Source organism: Perissodus microlepis, chromosome 23 (assembly GCF_051167445.1).
Source record: "Perissodus microlepis isolate ML-2025 ecotype Zambia chromosome 23, ASM5116744v1, whole genome shotgun sequence".
Lineage (NCBI taxonomy): Eukaryota > Metazoa > Chordata > Actinopteri > Cichliformes > Cichlidae > Perissodus > Perissodus microlepis.
Genome location: NC_140482.1, coordinates 16,822,409 through 16,844,188, shown reverse-complemented (window position 1 = coordinate 16,844,188; position 21,780 = coordinate 16,822,409). Strand labels below are relative to the sequence as shown.

General features: G+C 37.5%; 1 protein-coding gene across 1 annotated transcript; it reads left to right on the top strand.

Moving 5' to 3' along the window:
- The first annotated feature begins 7,108 nt into the window (after window positions 1-7,108).
- On the top strand, window positions 7,109-21,345 carry LOC146361109 (sodium/potassium-transporting ATPase subunit alpha-1-like). The gene is made up of 23 exons (XM_084921136.1): window positions 7,109-9,584; window positions 10,096-10,206; window positions 10,473-10,532; window positions 11,617-11,718; window positions 11,840-11,941; window positions 12,016-12,129; window positions 12,326-12,460; window positions 12,897-13,014; window positions 13,176-13,444; window positions 13,539-13,847; window positions 13,974-14,108; window positions 14,637-14,829; window positions 14,925-15,100; window positions 15,202-15,338; window positions 16,519-16,669; window positions 16,765-16,933; window positions 17,018-17,172; window positions 18,078-18,201; window positions 18,653-18,798; window positions 18,911-19,041; window positions 19,188-19,289; window positions 20,509-20,600; window positions 21,257-21,345. Exons 1-23 carry the CDS (start codon window positions 9,573-9,575, stop codon window positions 21,283-21,285), a joined length of 3,072 nt encoding a protein of 1,023 aa, XP_084777262.1. The 5' UTR covers window positions 7,109-9,572; the 3' UTR covers window positions 21,286-21,345.
- Window positions 21,346-21,780: the final 435 nt, after the last annotated feature.

Genomic DNA, 21,780 nt, shown 5'->3' with positions numbered 1-21,780 from the left:
TTATTCAGTTTTCTTGTAAGTTTCTTTGTTATGTTAAAAGTGGGAAAAAAAACTGTCTCAGGGTTTTTTTTCCCCAAGGTTCAGTATCTTGCCTGTGAATACTCTCCAAAGTTTTTAACTTTCTGAGAAGAAGTTAGAGATGATTTGTTTAGGGGCACCTGCTACTTTATGGACACTAAGTTGTGTAATCCTCACATTCATTTCTGAGATTTTAAATGTTTTCCTTGTCCTCCTAGTATTTTACAAAATCCCTCCCCTTGTACTTTAACAACCTCATCTCCACCTCACCCTGCACCATGCATAGCCAAGTGGCTACAAAGAGTCATAAACGTCACATCCAACAACCTGCATCAGCCAGCCATTAAGACAACCTTTCCTGCTCACTGCACACTCCAGTACACAGAAAATGCACATATTTGTTTGGTGCGGGACATCAGAGTCAAAAGTGTTCTTTGGCTCCAGGCCAGTCATTTATGAAGTTTAATTTTGTTTCTAATAATCTGATGAGCAGTTAGAGATAACAAGGTCATTTCAGGTGCATTGAGTTTCCTGATCATTCATTAAATCTTAAATATCTCAGCTAAACTTTATAGCTTTGCTTTAGATTTCTGCTAACCACAGGAACGCTGAGGTGGGGTTTCCAGTCATAGCTGCAAACCTTTTGGTTCCCAGTAACATATCAACGAAACCAATTAAATTTCTATTTCTATTTAACTTTGTCCATGTTTGGAAGAGAAACCTACATCTTCTCCTCAGAAAAAACCTCAACTCTTTTGTTTTTGTTTTTAAACACTAGCGCTGCTGCTTTTGGTATTTCCTGAAGTAACATAACTTCAAAATCAGTTGCAAGATCATTTCTTATATATTTAAAGACATTTAAAGAAACAAATGTTGCCTTTGCTGTGAGTATTATTTTAATTATGAATGTATATATGATTAAAAACTAGATGAATGCATCACACAAGTTGTCTGTATACAGTATTACAATGTAACATGTAATACTTTACGTAAATTATAACAAAAAGGTGAATAGATATCAGTTTTCTGGAGTTTATTTCAACTGAACCATGCATGGGTAATGAGCTTGAAGTTAGTAGTTGTATTGTCATGTGACTGGATGTTCTTTGCCTTCTTTGATAAAAAAGAATACTAATAATAATGATAATAATTTAGGCAAACAGGTCATAGACTTTTGCTAAAGTACTGCCAATGAGGACAAACTGTTTAAATCTTTGGACACAAGCTGTAAAAAAGAAATGCATAAAAGAAGATGGATATAATAAACAAATTCCAAAGAAACACACGGTAAATGAAAAATAAATACCACCTATGTTATGGAGTTTAATGGATCACCAATCAGTGCTATGTCCAGTTCTGTTGTATTAAACACCCTCCATCATGATGCACTATCCAGGTTCTGACCATTGTCGCAGACAACTCAGTGGAGCATCTTCTCCTTAGACAATCTCGCCTCTTTGGAGGCAGCTGTGAATCTTCAACCTGGGAAGTAAAAATATGAGTTAAGAAAGAATGTTTTCTTTATGTTGCAAGAAATGATGAATGAATTTTATAAATAACAGCAAAGCGCTGGAAGCTAGCTTTGTGAGATGGAAGCTGTTATTTCCCAGTGTGCTCCTGGTAATACAAAACTGTGGTTTCTTAATGTAAATATTAGCACAGATCAGTGTATCAGTATTTACAAAATAAATTGTAATACAAAACTGTATTTGTCCTTCAAGCTCAGTTTAGATTATGCAGTTTATTCATTACTCGTGGTTCGTGACAGTATTTTCCTACAACTTTATAACTACATGGCTATTACGTGACGTTCAGAAACTTTGTTTTCGAAATCATTTTAACACTACATCGGCATAAACTAGCAGGTTTTTTAAAAATAAGGAATTATGTCAACTATTTATTTATAAGTGCAATTCGACTTTCCAGTGTGCTGTTTACCCAGACCTCAAGTCTCCGAGAGATCGGATGTAGTGGTCCAAGGTCTAGCTGTTGGGAGTGGGAACACGGGTAAGTGGATGTATTTTGACTTCCACAGGACAAATAGGGGCACTTTCATGTCTCTGGAAGGAAGAAAGAACACAGAATGTAATAAGTGTGGCTTGAAAAGTCTGATTGACAGTGTGGTTACAGCTTAATCCTTGAAACTTGTGCTGTTACATTACCACTGGTAGTAATGTAATTTAACAGAATCTTTAAACCGGTGGCAAACAAAAAATGTCACAAAATCTTAATTGTATTCATTAAAATGTGTAAGTGGTTATAAAATGATTAGTGTTTATTTTCTTTGCAAAGATCCATGCAAAAAGTTAATTTACTAAATAAAAAAGCATTACAAGAGTTATAGTTTTAGTAATAATACAGATGTTCCTAAATTTTGAATCAACAGAAAATATCTTGTCTTTACTTCAGCGTGTCAAAATTACACTGAAACATTACATTTTTATTTAAATCCCAAGCAGAAAACAAACAAGCAATACAATGCAAAAATAATAATAATAATAATCACTGGCCCAGAATCATAGATGATGCCCAGAATATGAGTTTGCCAAAAAAAGTTTTTAGAATCATTTGGTGCATTTTCTGCAGCTTGTCTGTAGAGTGTCGTTGTTCTCCCCCTTCATGCCGATGCTGCATTCTCACCCTGTTGGGCTTTATGAACAATAGTACCTACAAGTTTAAAATAAATGTACTATATTGGCATATTTACATTTATTAAGCTATTCCTTTTCAAATAAACCTAAAAGCTGCTTCAGAGAGTTTCTTCTTTTTACCACACACTGTGTCAGCAGGTGCAATTCAGCTGTTGCAATGAACTTCATAACTCAGAGATCATTTAGAAAATGTAATTAAATGAATAGATTTTTCATGTGGTAAAGCAGTTGTACTTTATATTAAACTTTTGCCTACTGGAGCTTTAAAATATAGCAGCAGCTAAGTGCTATTCCATTTTATTAGACATGATATAATGCTGTTATCTTGCAGTGATTCAATAATCACCTACTAATCCTTTAAGGGGTACCTGAAGCGCGCAACATAGCAGAAGTAAATAAATTAACAGTAATTGTGATTAAGAAAATCATTTTTATGCTTATCCGGTTGGATGTGTGCCTTTAATCAAAATTATGTTTTTAATGCTAAAATTTAAAAAAAATTGTTTTTATTCACTCATTTTCAAATTTACCATTTAATAAAAACACAGAAAAAATAGTAAACCACATCGATGTCGTTGTATTTTTTTATTATGCTAAATACTTTACTTGCATTTCTGATAAGAAAAACAGGTTTAGTGGACTAATGTTATGGAATAGAATAGAATAGAATAGAATAAAGCTTTACTATCCCACGAATGAGAAATTTGGGTGTTACACAGCTCTTATAGCAAGGGGAATATAAAATATAGAAGGAAGACACAAAGTGGACCTATATACACAAGCAACTGAAGTTTGTATATATAGGTAACAATGTAGCAAACAAGCTGATGAGTAAGATAACCCCAAAAATGTTAAACTGTGTAATAGAGTCTGACAGCTGCTGGTAAGAATGACCTTATGCGTGATTGACTCCTCAGACAAGTGCAGTGTGTTTACAATCTTTAGATCAGCTTGGTATTCGTCTAACTATTAACAATATAATTTTTGTTTCTAAAATATTTGTGTTTTCTTGTTTTAATGACAGGTAGTCTAATAAATGCGTACTGTAGCACTGTAGATGAATCCAGATATTTAGTTAAATTTAATTGTGCTTTAAAACTAACAATGCGTTTTAATGCTTCAATCATTGAAAGCAGAACGAAGGGTGTGCAAATGTTTAACATTTTCAAAAGACTTAGTGCAGCTGCCAAAGAGGAACTACTGATTGTTGAGTTGATTAACTCTTGTTTTATAGTTTGGTGAGGGGTATTTTGAGCAAACATTCTTGGTGCTGTAGCTCACTGAGGAGTCCATTTACACAAAAAAAGAAAGTAATAAAAGGAAGATTGTGTGATACACACTATATAAATATTGTATAGTAAATTTGCATTAATCAACAAAAACTTGTATCACATAGGAAACAAACTGTCAGATCGTTGTTGCATTGTTCTCATGCTGTGGTTAACGTAAAAGTCCCTTCTAGGTCTCTCTTTCATGGCTCATTTGTTTACTCTGTGTTGTCACCACCTTTTTTTGTCTTTAAGATTTCTGTGTAATGCACATATCCCTCCTCTATGACACACTCACTCTTGGAAATCATTTAAAGAGCACAAGTCATACACGCTTGTCTTGTTTTGTAAATATCTAGAAATCGGATCAGTCGCTCTGAATGGTGTGTTGAGACACAAAATTTTAAAATTAGAGAGTTCTACACTAGACATAAGCTGAGTGCTAATTAGGAATTGACTCTGGACTCTGACTAGACCATTCCAGAACCTTCATTTTGATTAGTTTTTTTTTTCTTTAGCCATTCAGAGGTGACCTTTCTGAATAATGACTATCACTGTGGTTCACTGAAGTCCAAAAGCCTTGAAATGGCTTTGTAATCTTTTCCATGCAAATAGATATCAATTAATTTGTTTCTCAGACGTTTCTTTAGATTATAGGTTGCTTTTTGAGATCTTTTTGCCTGCTTCCGTTTGTCAGATAGGTTCTATTTCAGTGATTTCTTTATTTGCCAGGTCTTGCAGCACAGAGGTTATCACTAAACTGCCATTTAAGTAAACACTGTCGTCGTAATCTCTCTCTCTCTCTCTCTCTCTCCCTGTATAACTGTATTGTTTCACAATTAAGAATAATAATTGGCATTTCACAGAAATTCACATCAAGTTTGTGATTCCTGAGGAAGTGCGCTGATATTCCCCCAGGAAAGACAAAGAAAGACAAAGTGGCTTTCTACACTTGATCCATGACCTTTCATCACCTTAACAAAAGATATAAAGATATGAAAAATCCAAGTTGAACAGTCAGTCACCAAATCCATCTTGCCAGTTTTTGTATTTTTATTTCCCCCTGTGACTGCTAGTAATTATGCGGCTATAAATTGTCCCCTTCTGTAGCATATTTGAATTTGGTGTTGACAGCAAGTATCTAGTCTATCTCTTTATTTGATGTGTTTCTCCCAAACTTTGCAAAACTGTGATTGCAGATATTTGACTTTGATTACAGGTCCCATTAAAATGGTAAATGGCCTGCATTTGTATAGCGCTTTTCTAGTCATTAAGGACCCCAAAGCGCTTTACACTACATTCAGTCATTCACCCATTCACACACACATTCACACACTGGCGATAGCAAGCTACGTTGTAGCCACAGCTGCCCTGGGGCGCACTGACAGAGGCGAGGCTGCCGGACACTGGCGCCACAGGGCCCTCTGACCACCACCAGTAGGCAAACATGGGGTTAGTATCTTGCCCAAGGATATTTGGCATGCAGCCAGGAGGCAGCCTGGGATCGAACCACCGACCTTCTGATTAGTGAGCTACAGCCACCCCACCACATTGTGATGGTGCTGACTGACTCTACTACAAAACATCTCTGAAGTACAATTATGAGAAATCCATGTTTTGGGAAATTTTAAGGTAGGTTTACTCCATCAAACATTGATTAGTAAACAGTTTATTCATTTTTTTCCCGATAGTCCTTTGGAGGACTCTTACAATAGTACATTTAAGGCAACTTATGCCTTTGACATTGAACTCCTTGCAGCTGTTAAATGAACTAAAAATCAAAAGCACTGTTCTTATGTTTGTCCTGAGATTGGGTTTCATTCTTATTAGTTGAAGAAAATTAAATAAGACCAAGGGGCCCTTAACACGATGTCAGTTAACGTAGTTTGAAATCAAGGAAACCAGTTTTACTCTATGTAAGCATTTATTGCCAGGGAGTCCTTCAATCTAAAAGAAAAAACGTGCATAGAGTGAATACAACTTCACTAAAAACCAAACAAAAAAAATATTAAAATGTTTGTTATTACTGCCCATTAGATAGCCTACGTTTTATTTGTAAACCATGAAATCAACTGATCCACACCAAAGCCCAATTTTCCTGCTGTAAGGTGATAGTGTTAAACACTGCACCACCTGGGATTTTTTTTAGAAGTGACCTTTTAATGCAGGCAGTGAGCAGTGATGGTTTCATTCTTTCAGAGAAATAAAGGCAGTATTAGTGTGAAGGGCAGTTACTAGCATGGCTTTTTTTGAGAAACGTTTTCTGAACAAACACCGCTATCCAGTCTTAAAGTCCTGACTCAAATTACCTAAACACTGCACGACTGTTGAAAGGAAGTTGACAGGAATGACTCACTGCTAAATGGTGTGTTTCTAAATCTGAAACTTTTCAGTTTGTCTGTTTGTCACTGTTTACTATAGCAATAAATGGAACAGAACCGAAAGGGTCTCTTTGCTGCTGTTACCAGTGTCTAGAGTGCTAAGAAAAATAAATTCTACTTACTTGTCCAGTTCTGAGATAAAGTGATATGTTGACCTTACTGCACAATTACTCTATTAAAAAAATGTGATGTTAAATGTAAAAAAAAAATAATAATTAAGAAGATTAAAAGCATTAGAGCATATCTCACATTCAAACTTTTCTCAGCACACTTTGGTTAAATCAAAATTCAGTCACACAACTGATTTAAATAATGTCATTATTGTGCTAGGGAACAGGGAAATATAGAATTTTGTGTCTTCAAAATACCCATAGTATCATAGACATTTATACTACAAGTATATTTATAAAAGACAGCAAGTTAAACAGTAATGCTCTTTAAATGGAAATGATGTGTACTGTCATTTACATCTTTTTATTATTTTATTTATTTATTTATTTATTTATTTTTACATTTGTTCCGAGATTTTCCATGTTTTTCTCCTGCCTCTTTAGTTTTATAGGATCCATTCACTTTGTTCTCTTTCTCTCTTTGCATCTTTATACCCCTCCTCACTTAGCTTAATGGGGTGACAACACACGGTTGCTCGTTTACAGCAAACATATCCAGCTCTGCCGTACATCAAGGACAGTCCTTCCTTTATGATCAGGTTGGTGAGTTGGAGTGGGGATGGGGGATGGGGGGCGGGAAGTGTTGGATAGGATGTTAAATTGCAATGCTTAGGCTACAATACTGCTCAATAAACACCAGAAGACGTCACTAGATATGTGATTTATTCACAGATAATAAATGTCTATCTGCAGTGACCTCAGAATAACCTTCATTTTCCATACTCACAGCCTCATACCTTTTTCAACCCATGTGGTGCTAAGGCGGGGATCAAACTAGATCATCAGGCAAAACATACAAAATTATATAATAATACAGATGACTGAAATTTTGAAATATTAAATAAGTATCCAAGCTTAGCTGTTGTTTTTTGTTTTTTTTTTTAAAAAAACCCAGTAAATACCATATCTTGGTCCAGTCAAAATGCATTACAATCTCCGTCAGTTTTCCTCAGTTAACAAACATAAACATAGAAGTGAGCCTGAAAATGTTTATGTGCCTGTGTATTGAGGTGTATTTCATTGACACTTAGCAACATTACATTTTTACAGAAGAAAAAAATCACAGTGATGTTAAAAATGCTATTTTATCAACTTCCACCTGGCTTTCTTACCTCACAAACTCATTGGTCCAACATATAAAGCCTGAAAAAACAAAGTGCTGAAAAGGTGCTTCTTGATGTTGCTCCTGTCTATTATTGTAGGGTCTTTATCTTACAATTTAAAAAAGAAAGAAAACCCCCCCGAAATGAACAGGCGTTAATACTGCCAAGCTTTTCGTTGATACTGCCATCAAAATAAAAGATTGCTGAGAATAGCTGCTGTTGGCAGTATATGAGCTCACTGTGTGTCAATTCAAATAAAGTAAGATCGCCTACTTTTTCAAACTCTCTGGGTTAACATCGTAAAATGCTTGATGTGCTCAGCTCACCTTTCTTTGGAAAAAGCGTTTCTTAAGAACCGCTTTCTGCCCCTCTCTTTTCTTTCTTGTAATTATTTGATTTTGCTTTCTTGTAGAAAGACATGACTCACAGTGTGCATTAGCGCTCGCCTAGGCAGAATAAATCAGTTGTGCTATAAAGGTGAGTCAAGAGTGGGATGGACTGAACCATTTTGTGTTTTTCTAAATATATATTAATATGTACAGAAGTGTGCTTTGGACCTCATACTTAAATTTGAACCATCTCATTCATCATTTACCTTTCTCTCGTATTTATTTCAGACAGTTTCCATGTTTTCCTCCTGCGCCTTTTGTTTTACATTTTACCTCATCTTTGTCGCTCCATTCTTTGCATCTTCACAACGATCCTCACTTTGCTCTGTGGGTTGATAACACAAAGTTATATGTTTACAGCAAACATATCCAGCAACTCCCTGCTCTGCACCCATAAAAACTTCAAGGACAGCCCTTCCTTCCTAAACAAGAAGAGGATACATTGATTTGATGAGGGACATCAGGGTCAAAAGTGTTTTTTAATTACATGCTAGGTCTTTGTTGACAAAACTACTCCTTAAAGATTTATGAATTTTACAAGATTACAAGTTGTAATTTTTTTCATTTGTTTTTCATTTCTAAAAATCTGTTCCTTCCATAAATGGTGAAAAATCCTAATCAATTAGAGATATATTTTTGCCTCATGGGGTTTCCCAAGGCAAATGGCAAATAACCCTCTCCTTCATCTCTTCTCTCACATTTATTTCCGACAGTTTCCATGTTTCTTTTCTAGGTTTTCTCCCTCACCCTTTTTTTGTTTGACAGTATATCTCTTCTTTGCGGTTTCTTTCTTTCTATCTTTACACCCATCCTAACCTTGCTTAATGAGATGATAACATGCTTACATTGATTCACACGTTTACAGCAAACATATCCTGTAACTCCATGTACTCCGACCAGCCAGACATCAAGGGCAGTCCTTTCTTTGTGAACAGGAAGAGAACATCTTGGTTTGATGAGGGATATCAGGGTCAATTTTTGAGCATAGCTGTGTTCATCAAGGCACCTAGAACACGCTAGGTCGCTGATGATTGGTTTTGTAATTGTATGACCAGATTCGCAGTGAGGTTTGCTGTGCCCAAATGTATAGGGAGGGTTCATTGTGCATGTCTGGCAGAGGATCCTTGTTTGTTAGATCTTTAACTTCCCCTTCCAGCAACGCAAGGATGACAAGGATGAAGGGTTATCGAAGTTGACAGATTAATTGTGGTAGCTCTATTGCCGAGATATCTGCACTGAGTAGTGGCACCAAAGCTGAAGGGAGCCATCAAGCTGAAGGAGTCCAACCAAGCGTGGTTAGCTGTTGGGCTTCTGGACACAGCTGACGGGTACCCTTGGCAGTGACTGAAGCAAAAAATTTTAGCGTGGGAGCAGTTTAATCATAATACCTCCCCCAACCCGTGACCTATTGAGTTTAACCTCCACGCTTCCTTCCTCTAAGCTCCTCCTCCACAGGTATAAAAGTAAGCTGAAATTAAGCCACCTACGTTCAGGCAGAGTGGAAGACGCAGGAGACAACTGGACTGAAAGAGGGAGGCGGAGTAGGTTAGACTGATTAACTGAACTGACTGCTGTCAGACTGCACTGCAGCCATGGGAGTGACAGTAAGTTTGGACTGAGCTCGACAGTTTTGGATTGCTCAGGGTTGAATATTCTTGCAGCTTACTTACACATTAGCTTACATCTCTGTTAAATTTCTTTTCTTTTTTTTTTCCGACTGCTTTATCAACTGTGAAGAGACATTTTTCGAAATTATATAAACAAATTCCCTCTTCTGACAACAATGACACATTTTACTTCATTAAGTAAAATCTGAAAGGCAACTTTCCAGCATGTTTCACATTGTATCAGTTTTATTTAAAACCCTATTTTGTGACACTGTGAAAACATACATTAATTTCTTTACAGCTTTAGAAACTTAAAACATATTCTAAAATGATCTATTTGAATTTGAATTTGCTGTTCTAATATTTAACAGCATATCAGTTAACAATATATTATTTTTAATTGTTGACAATAATTAATAATTTAGTTTCATGCAACTTTTTGCTTTAAAATCACCTTCGATTTTAGTCTTATTCAGAACTCCATTTTGTGACACTTTGTTCATAACAGAAAATGAAAGATGACTACAAACTGGCGGCAACCGCAGACCACGAGGAGAAGAGGAGCAAGAAGGGCAGAAAAAATAGGGATACGGAGGACCTGAAAAAAGAAGTTGACCTGGTGAGTACGTAAATTATGTGAAGCCACTCTGGGACAATCTTTCATGTAAGTGTTTGATTGGCACAATTTAAGTATACCAGAGTTTATAACATGTGAAAATTCATGTTCAAACACAAAAAGATTCTTATCTTAAAATGACTCTGTATTGAGCAATGTGTAAAGTGCAGATGCATTTTGTCCCCTGTGTCCTTCTGGAGGAATTTACAGGGACGTTTTTTAAGCCTCAAATGACATTTTCATCTTTTTCTCTCCCACACTCTCCTTAGGATGATCACAAATTAAGCGTGGACGAGATTCACAGAAAATATGGAACCGACCTAGTCATGGTGAGGACTCCGAATATGTGTCTTTGTTTTTGTGAGTGTTTGAGATGATAAGCACAGAGGCCAGGAAAGATCAGGCAGTCTTGAAGAACATCATGGTGTGCATGCAAATAATAGCATATAAAATGTTCAAGATCTCAGTTTCTCACCCACTATGAGCAGTATCTAGTTATGGAGTTCTGTTTTATTGGTCTAGTTTTACAAACCAAATTCTTCAAATTTGAACAAAATGAAAACTAAAAGACTTTTAATCCACACGAACCACTATTTTTTTTTTCACATCTCTTTTATAGGCAAGCATGTTAAACAACTAAAAAGCAATCAAATAATAATAACTTAATAATTTGCTATATGTTCTCCAGGCTGAATCTTTTTGAACTTTCTTGTTTTTCCAGCCATTTGTTGCCTTTTGTGTGGCCTGTAGCAAACATCAAATTTAACATTAGCTCATTTTGTGCATAAAATTGTAAAATTACAGCGAAAATACCACTGCCTTGCCCCAACAAGTAAAAAAAACGGCATTGGAATCTTCTCTCTAATACAAGATTTAAAAAACTTAGATTTGAGCACTCAGATGCAGACATAATAAGAAAAGAGCAAGTTTAAAGTTTTATTTCAACCAGAGAGAAGTAGGTGATAAATGGAGGGTATCTGGGCCTCAGCTGAAAGACAGCAAAGAAATGAGGGAACAATAGAGGGAAGAAGGAGCGGCTTGGGCATACTGAACCACCAGACAGTGACAACTTTACACAGAAAAATTCAATTTTAAACATAAAGAAGGAAAAAAGGTTTTATTTGCAGTCAGTGCTTTAGTTAATGAACTGGTTTGTATGTAAAGCAGTGTCATAACTTACATTATAGACAGAATTATTAGCAGTTCAAGTGAAGATATATTTTGCAAAAAAAAAAGTGTAACTCTCTATATATACTCTATAACTCTAAATGTTCCACAAAAGGTAAAATTAAGAGGGTGACAGGAACCAGTAAATATACTACAATATTACTGTTGTAGGATGTAACTATACTGTACTACACATGTACAGACAAGTCTTTTGAACTTCTGGGGTAACTGAGACACTGTTTTTAGGGTCTCTCCTCCTCCAGAGCAAAAGAGATCCTGGCCCGAGATGGCCCCAACGCCCTCACACCTCCTCCCACAACACCCGAATGGGTCAAGTTCTGCAAACAGGTAGGAGTCCAACATCCTCACCATGAAAACCGCAAAGCCGTGTTTTAACTCACACATTATAATTGCAAAAAAAAGTGAGTACAACCACCAAAGCTTAAATGTTATTTCCCATGGTTTCCAGCTGTTTGGTGGTTTCTGCATGCTGCTGTGGATTGGTGCCTTCCTCTGCTTCGTGGCTTATAGTATCCAGGCTGCCTCAGAAGATGAACCTGCAAGTGATAACGTAAGCGAGTCTTTATCTAAATTGTTATTGTGACCATTAAGGATCACCTAACTCTCTCGTGTCTCTTCATGTAGTTGTACCTAGGTATTGTCCTTTCTGTTGTGGTCATGATCACGGCTTGCTTCTCCTACTACCAAGAGGCCAAGAGCTCCAGGATTATGGATTCCTTTAAGAACATGGTCCCACAGGTTAGACACTGAAAGGAAAACTAATGTAAATTCAACATATTTACAGCTTATATGAATTAAGAAACTGCAGTATTTTTTGCACAGTCTTAAGGGAAAAGTTCTGCACTGATGATACATTTTATCATCTGAAATTTTGGTGTTGGCATTAAAATCAAACCCAGTTAATCAAAAATTCCTAAAATCTTTGATTTCATAGCAAGCCCTGGTTATCCGTGACGGAGAGAAGAAAAGCATCAACACCGAGGAGGTGGTGCTTGGAGATTTAGTGGAGGTGAAAGGCGGAGACAGGATCCCTGCTGATCTGAGAATCATCTCTGCTCATGGCTGCAAGGTCTGTGCCTCAAATACTCTTTATCCCAGCAAACATTTTTGTAGAGCATGTGTTTGATATCTACTATTATTTATTTAAATGAGAAGAAGACAGGCTGTGATGTTTAGTTAGTTTTAGACATAGTTTAGTTATGGCCGGCGACAGAGTTGAGCTCAGCCCTCAGTCCATTTACATTAGCTAATGTGCATGCAAGCTGACTGTTCAACTGTTCAACATTTTTATGTATCCCACTAGTAAATCTGAGAAGTTACTAGCTATGTTGATTGGATGTGGTGGTCTTCATTCTAAGTAGCTTTTCTTTGATCATATCATAAACTGTTCCCATTTGTTCCTTAAGTTTATTATTTATTTATTTTTACAAAAATATTTAATTTTGTGTTTTCATGTCACTGACCCCCTATCTGATCTTCGTTTGATTTTGTTTGTTATCTCTCAGGTGGACAACTCCTCCCTGACTGGTGAATCAGAGCCCCAGACTCGTTCTCCAGAATTTTCCAATGAAAACCCACTGGAAACCAGGAACATTGCTTTCTTCTCCACCAACTGTGTAGAAGGTAGAGTATGAACAGCTTGTGGTTGACAATTTGAGTGTGGTTTTTATTTGATGAAACAGTAGTTTAGTGATGCTTGCTGGTAATCCACAAAATAAGAAGGATAATGAGGAAGAACGAAATCATCCATTGTTCTGTGGACTCAGTGTCTCTTCAATTTTCAGGCACAGCCAGAGGAATCGTCATCAACACTGGAGATAATACTATCATGGGCCGTATTGCCACCCTGGCTTCCAGTCTTGAAGCTGGAAAAACTCCCATTGCCATTGAGATCGAGCATTTTATCCACATCATCACTGGAGTGGCCGTGTTCTTGGGTGTTTCTTTCTTCATCCTCTCTGTCATCCTTGGATATAACTGGCTGGAGGGTATTATCTTCCTCATTGGTATCATTGTCGCCAACGTGCCAGAAGGTCTCTTGGCTACTGTCACTGTGAGTTTTGGTGTCTAATGACATTCTCTGCAGATAGCTTATGTCTTACTGTCTGCAGTTGTCATAGTTTTGAAAACTTACGTTTTGCCTGTAGGTGTGTCTGACTCTGACTGCTAAGCGCATGGCCAAGAAGAACTGCCTGGTGAAGAACTTGGAAGCTGTCGAGACACTGGGCTCCACCTCCACCATTTGCTCTGACAAGACCGGCACCCTGACCCAGAACAGAATGACCGTGGCTCACATGTGGTTTGACAACCAGATCCATGAGGCCGACACCACTGAGAACCAGAGCGGTACCTCTTTTGACAGGAGCTCCCCCACCTGGGCTGCTCTGTCCAGAATTGCCGGACTCTGCAACCGGGCCGTCTTCCTGGCTGACCAGAACAAAGTTCCTGTTTTGAAGGTGATAAACTTTCATTTCTTAAGGCTCTTGTGGTTGGCAAGTAAAAGATTTGGTATTTTAAACAAGGCATAGGATGTGACTCATGAATCCATTTTACCAACTCTGTCTTTTTCTCAAAATCCACAGAGACATGTGGCTGGTGATGCATCAGAAGCTGCCATACTGAAGTGTATCGAGCTGTGCTGTGGATCTGTTAGTGACATGAGAGAAAAATACCCCAAAATTGCTGAGATCCCCTTTAATTCCACAAACAAATACCAGGTAAATCATCCATACAGAGTGACAAATCTCAAAAATACATTGTACATACTATATATGCAGGAGGAAATGCAACCACGGTCATGCTTTGGTTTGTGAACTTCTGTTTCAAAGCTTTGTGTTTAAATCAAAAGTCCAGTAAGCCAATTTTCTCAAAAATACCTATACAGTCTGACTTCTTGTTGTTATCAGTGGAGTCATCCTTTGCTGGCAGGAGTACAGTTTAAGGCAATAAACCTTGACGGTATGTTGTTGTGGAAATGCACAGTAGTATACTTCTTTGAAGTCCAGTGCCTGGTTCACATATATAGTTGGGACATTGCAATGTAAAGTCTCCATGAACAATTTCATGTGGTCACAAATAATCGGCAGGCACAGTGACATCTCCACCAATGCTTGCACTCACCGCTAGATGGTGAAATTCAAGTCACACTCAAGATCACCCTTGCAAATGTAGAACGCCTAATGAGCGCCTAATTTTTGAGACCTGAAAACTTTGCATTTAAATCAAGGCTTTCTGTTGCCCCACAGCTCTCTGTCCATAAAAACACCACCCCTGGCGAAACCAAGCATTTGCTGGTGATGAAAGGAGCTCCAGAGAGGATTTTGGACCGCTGCTCCACCATCGTGATCCAGGGCAAAGAGCAGCCTCTGGACGCTCAGCTGAAAGATTCTTTTAATAGTGCCTATCTTGAGTTGGGAGGCCTTGGAGAGAGAGTTTTGGGTACAGCTTCACTTCTTTTTATATCAGCATTTATGAACTGTTTGTTTACTGGAGAAAATTTAATCTAACAAGTACTTTCTGTGTGTCTTTTTCAGGTTTCTGCCACTATCACTTGCCTGATGACCAGTTCCCAGAAGGCTTTGCTTTTGATGCTGATGATGTGAACTTCCCCACTGAAAACCTGTGCTTTATTGGCCTCATGTCCATGATTGACCCTCCTCGTGCTGCTGTGCCCGATGCTGTGAGTAAATGCAGGAGTGCTGGAATCAAGGTATGCTAACTTTTTTGAAACAACAGATTTTAAACTTTCTCTTTTTTCAAACTGTGGTCAAAACTTCAAGTTAAATATTTTTCTTATCTTTTCCCTCTCAGGTCATCATGGTCACAGGTGACCATCCAATTACAGCCAAGGCCATTGCTAGAGGTGTGGGTATCATCTCAGAAGGCAATGAGACTGTTGAAGACATTGCTGCCCGTTTAAATATTCCAGTTTCAGAGGTCAACCCTAGGTTAGTTTTCTTATCAAGATTTATTTAGCTAGCTTTGAACATTTTGTGAGCATAAGAGGCAGCTGTTCAAATTAAATCAAGTTTGGCTAATGAAGGTTTTGACATCTGCAGAGCCTAAAAGCATTAATTTGTGCAAGAAAAAATAATCTTGATATGGTTCTTAGCTACTGGCTTTCCTGTTTCTTCATCAGCAGTACAAGACTATACTATACTATAATCCTGAATCAGTAGTCATCTTCGTAACTCAAGTGCAAATAATACCTAATAAATGCAACACATGTGATTCATTATCTGCAGTGGGAAGCCAACAAGTAGAATATGTTGTAAATGTAGCTTTTTGCTGAATGTTCCATCATCAACTTTTGCTGAGGCTGATGTTATTCAGTTTTCTTTTTCTAATATCCTTAACATAGTCTGTGCTTGGACACAGGATGTTGGATTACAGCTGCTGTTCGTTAATAGATGATTCTTATATAGTGCTTTCCTGCTCTACTTGAGTACTTGAAGTACTTTGTACAACATGCAACATTTGTCCATTTATTCATGCACATTCACACACGAGCCAGCAACCTTCCAGTTAGCGAATGAACTCCTCTACCTCCTGAGCCACACTACTGTCATCCAGTTGTCCCTCATTTATTGTGGGAGTTACGTTCTAAAAATAACCTGCGATAAGTGAAATCCGCGAAGTAGCCAAGTTTATTTTTTGCAATTATTATAAATGTTTTAAGGCTGTAAAACCCCTCACTACACACTTTTTTCAGACAGACATGAAGATTTTTACACTTTTCTCTCTTGTTTAAATACTCTCAAAGTTCAAACCTTGTAGAAAAATAAGTGCAGTATCATAGAATGAAACTGAAGGCACCCGCAGGTGATGATGCTTCGTCGACATTGTTGTGTTTGTTGGGGAGAAAACTTACAAACATACAGTGAAGCACTTCAGAGTCACACTGCAAGCAATTGAAGATTTGTGTAAATTTGACAAGTTTAACGCAATCTGTACTGTGCAGGAGACACTGCACGAGATTGATTGAAAATGGTCTACAGCCAATCAGGACGCAGAATACAATGCGCATTAAAAAAAAAAGAAAAAAGAGAAAAAAAGCATGCAGAATTGCACAAAAAAAAAAATCAGCGAAACACCTCTGTACTAACAATGCTGCAATCTAATCTACAGGGAAGCTAAGGCCTGCGTCGTCCATGGTAGTGAGCTGAAAGAAATGACCCCAGAGCAGCTTGACGATGTGCTGAAGCACCACACTGAAATTGTATTTGCCAGGACCTCCCCTCAGCAGAAACTGATCATTGTGGAAGGATGCCAGAGACAGGTGAGCATCGGGGGCGGCGGGGGTGGGGATTCTCACACACACAGTTTCAACATTGTGTTGTTTAAAATGTATATTAAAAAAACGCTTTCTTCTAGGGAGCCATTGTGGCCGTGACAGGTGATGGTGTGAACGACTCTCCGGCTCTGAAGAAAGCTGACATCGGTGTTGCCATGGGCATCGCTGGATCTGATGTTTCCAAGCAGGCTGCTGACATGATCCTGCTGGACGATAACTTTGCCTCCATTTTAACTGGAGTGGAAGAAGGTAACATCTATATCAAGACTTGGAAAAAAAGTAAAATTCCATAAAATACAAACCTTCGCAGCAGCTGCTGAATTCCTTTTTCAGGCCGTCTGATCTTTGATAACTTGAAGAAGTCTATCGCCTACACTCTGACCAGTAAAATCCCTGAGATGTCGCCATTCCTCTTCTTTGTGCTTTTTGACATCCCTCTTGCCCTGGGAACTGTCACCATCCTCTGTATTGACCTGGGAACTGACATGGTGAGATTTTGCCTGATTCTGTACAATTCAGTTTAATTCAATCTATGTAGAACAAAATCACAACAACAGTCACAACAACAATGATTTTAGAAGGAAGAATCATCCACGCTGTTTTAACCTTGGCACATTCCTGGAGTTTAACTAATTGTTGTGTTATCTGGCCAAATAAAGTTTGGTATTATCCACACAGCAGTAAAAGTCAATGTAAAAGGGAAGCATGTATAATGTAAACAGAATTGGTCCTAGCAGGGAACCCTGTGGAACTCCATAATTAACCTTAGTGTGAGAAGAGGACTCTTCATCTTACATGAAGAAACTGTAGTCCATTGGATGGAAAGGATTCAAACTACTGTAGCACAGTACCTTTAATACCAGCAGTATCACTGAAGCTGTTTCTGTGGTGTAATGTGGTCTACACTGACTATTTAGAAGTACTAATTATTGACGTTAACTCAGATAGATCAATCGTAGGGAGAGAGTCTAAATAAATATCAGTAGTATTAAAGCTTACTGTGAGTAATGATATGTTTGTGACATTGTTATAAATGTTGTTTTTTAAATAGTTCAAATATTATTTATGAAGAAATTAATAAAGTTATTTATACTTAAGTAAGTTGGGTACAGTGCTGAAAAGAAACCTGCAATTTTTGCTGTTTCCCTTGATCAGAGATGAATAGGAAGATGTCCTGGGTTTTTCTTAGATCAACAATCTCTTTTTGCAGGCTAAAAGAAGATCTCTTTGTTAATGAGGGGGCATTTCCTCTCCAGCTCACTGAATCTGTTCTACACAGAAGCTCAAGCAGAAGATAATGCATTTATGGGTGGATAATTTTTAAAAAATTTTAAATTTTAAAAAAAAACTTTTAAAAAAAGTTTTTTCTTTGTCTTTTCTTGTGCCATGACAGGTCCCTGCCATCTCCCTGGCCTATGAACAAGCTGAAAGTGACATCATGAAGAGGCAGCCTAGAAATGCCCAAACAGACAAGCTGGTGAATGAGAGACTCATCAGTATGGCCTATGGGCAAATTGGTAACACATCGTTCACTGTTTAACCTTTAGCTATATCAAATCTGTTTTTAATACTTTTGTGGCGTTTTAAGCCTTCCTCTACTGCCCCCTGCTGGATTTTGTTTGTACTGCAGACACTAAAACACCTTTAAATATCATATTTAAATACATATTACGTTATTAAATTTAAAGATTTTTTGTTTGCAGGCATTAAAAATGGAATCCGTCAGTTTTTTTCATGCAAATCTGATCATTATTTAGTTTGTTAATAGGTTAAGCGTGCGGCATTGTTTCAAACAATTAATATGTTTAATTTTCAGTCACCATGGATTTGCAGAGTATTACATTGACATGTCATATTTGCTACTGCTTTCTTTATGAAGAGACAGCCACAGTTGTTATTTATATTTGTCATTAGTAAAAGTTGAAACCCTGTCTGATAAGCGTTCTTTGATGTTTTTGCTTCTTTTAGGTATGATGCAGGCCTTAGGTGGCTTTTTCACTTATTTTGTCATCCTGTCTGAGAATGGATTCCTCCCCAAAGACCTGGTGGGAATCAGAGTGTTCTGGGATAACAGATATCTAAATGACCTGGAAGACAGCTACGGACAGGAGTGGGTCAGTCACAGTAATGTTACTAACTTTACTCCGGACTGTGAGAATTGTAAAACGTGTGTGTTTCAGTGGTATGTTTCAGTGATTCAGTGTTAATTTAGCTTTTGTCCCCCAGACGTACGAGCGCAGAAAGATCGTCGAGTTTACCTGCCACACAGCTTTCTTCACAAGTATTGTGATCGTCCAGGTGGCTGATCTGCTTATCTGTAAAACCAGGACCAACTCCATTGTGAAACAAGGAATGAAGTATGTATGCACAGATATACATGAGATCTCCAATAACAATTGGGACTTTGGAACTGCCATTTTCCAAATAAACAGGCAAATAAGTCCAGTTTTAACGAGATTAGTCTCTGCTGTTTTATTGATTCTTACATTTATTTATTTCGCAGGAACTACGTTCTCATCTTTGGCATCTTTGAGGAGATGGCTCTGGCTGCCTTCCTGTCATACTGCCCAGGCATGGACATTGCCATCAGAATGTACCCTATGAAGTGAGTAAAAACAATCTGATAGGTTTACACTATAATTTTCTACACTGTAATTATACAAATGAACCAAAACACTCAGCATTATTTGGCTACTTTAGAGAAATCGCTATATATTCATATTGCAAATTTTTGCTATTTCACCAATGTTTTTGTGGCTGCCTAGTTTGCCATCTTCATTTATGCGAAGACAATCATGTCCTTGTATTTTATTAAATGGAGTTTTAGCTTTGTTAATATAAAATAAAATATGTTTATTACTGTCAATTCCACTTTGTAGTAAAGCGCACAAGCTGCGATATGGGTCTCCTCTAAAAAGAAAAAAGTTAAGACACTTTTAGGCTCATCGGCTCAGAAATTCATACAATCTTGCCAAAGAATATCCAAGAGGACCATAAAACATTTGCATTATTTTGTTTACTTTTCCTGTGGGTGTTCTTTAAATGTTGTGCAGTATATCACAAGTTTTCTATGTGTGCATTATGACATTGAAAGGGATCATGTCCGTATGGTCTCTTCTAGACGTGACCAGTAACAGGAATTTTAAGATCAATACTGACACAAATATTTCAGATTTCAGAACCGATACTGGCCAATTTTTTTCTTTCAGACAGAAAATATGAACAGCTTTCTCTGTTATTTGTTATATGTAGTTATATATGAGTCCTTGATGTGACAATGATGTTTTAAAACAGTCTTTCTTTGTCGTGGATTGCTTGTTTATGCTCTGTCCAACTTTGTTCGGGTTAGCTGGGTTTTGTGTTTGTGGCGTTTCAAATATGTGTTGCCAACAGGGAAGTTGCAGAGTGTCCTCTGGTAGGCAAACTTGCAACATCAATGGTCATAAAATGACTGAAGGCTTTTTTTCCCCCCATGTCTCCCTTACTTTTTTTTTTAATCAACTGTTATCTATCCCGATACTGTTATTTAAGCTGATATATCGACCCCACTGATATATCAGTTGGTCTCTAGTCTGTTCTTACTGACCTGTAGCAGTGAGTACCTTTTGTTTTTAGATTTTTTAGATGCGTCGTTTTGCTTCCTCACCTCATAAATTAATTTTAACATCTGGTTGTCTACAGCATAATGTTCACCATCAAAGCTTTTCATGTGCTTTTACAGAACCTGACATAAGAATTTCCAAGAGGTTGAGAAGCATGCTTTTGTGTGGGGTTTTTTTTTTGTCATTTGAAATTGAATCTTTGTCTGTCCATCCTTACCTTAGGCCAATGTGGTGGTTCTGTTCCGTTCCCTACTCCTTCCTCATCTTCATCTATGATGAAGTCAGAAAATATATCCTCAGACGCACCCCAGGAGGTAAGAGCTTCCCAGCTCTTTGTTTTACTTTCTGACACACCTAGGACACATTTTTGCCTGTAAACTCTGCATTTAAATATTAGTGTAGGGGAATGCAAAGGTCATACTTTTTTACATTCTATCTAAAGGGTTTGAGAAACCACAAACTGAACATCAGAACAGCAAAAAGTATTAAGAGTGAAAGCTGGAAAAGGTTGATTATTCCAAGAAATGAAAATAAACTGTGTACTGAGGATCAGACTTCAGTTCAGAATTGTACAGGATGTAAATCTAATAATATAAAACCCAAATACACAAACATCTAGCTCATCTAGGGTCATATGACTTCATCCTAGGGTGAATATTAATGGCCTCGCTCATGATATCCTCTCATAAGCAACCCTTAGACCAAACTGACACACCCTCACATGTCCCTGAAGGGTAGAGCTCCTAATAGCATCATCACCAAAATCATGGCTGCAGTTTATCTTCTTTATAATCCCCAGTCAAGTCATTTTTTCCAAGTAAAGACAGATAAAAATTAGATAAGTTGGCCACACAATCCAACGAAAAATCCAATTTTTCATTGGATTTGTCTGTAAAAGACAAAAGGAAGTATCTAAACTCTCACATTTGACATGAAACATCACACTAATTGTGTCTCATTTGATTTCTAGGTTGGGTGGAGCTAGAGACATACTACTGAGCCAACATGACATAGGCTTGAAGGATGTGCGTTTTTCATTACCATTTTATGCAATCTTACATTATTAATATAAATATATATTTATCAGTGTGTGTCACAATAAAGAACTTCTGTTGTACACTGAGGCTGCCTGCATGTTAGTTTCTTTTGTACACACTTTTTTCGTAGGTTTCTCTGTTGTGTTAGCAGTAAAAATACTGATTCAGGATTGGGGGTGGGGGGGGATTTCCCCGAAGCTTCAGCAGATATAGGACCTGTGACTCATTTCCACCTTCCCACAGTCCTTAGTTTGGTACAAGCTATGTGTCACAAATAAAAAAGTAACATATTAGGACATTTTTCTAATAATTTGCTGAGAGGTTAGAGACCATTGTGTTCAAGAGCACAGAGTATTTTAATGGGCAACGTGTTCTTTGTTCTTTGTACTTTTACAACTGCCACCAACACCAGCACTACCACCACCTTTACTAAACATGGTTGAGTCATAAGAGTCAT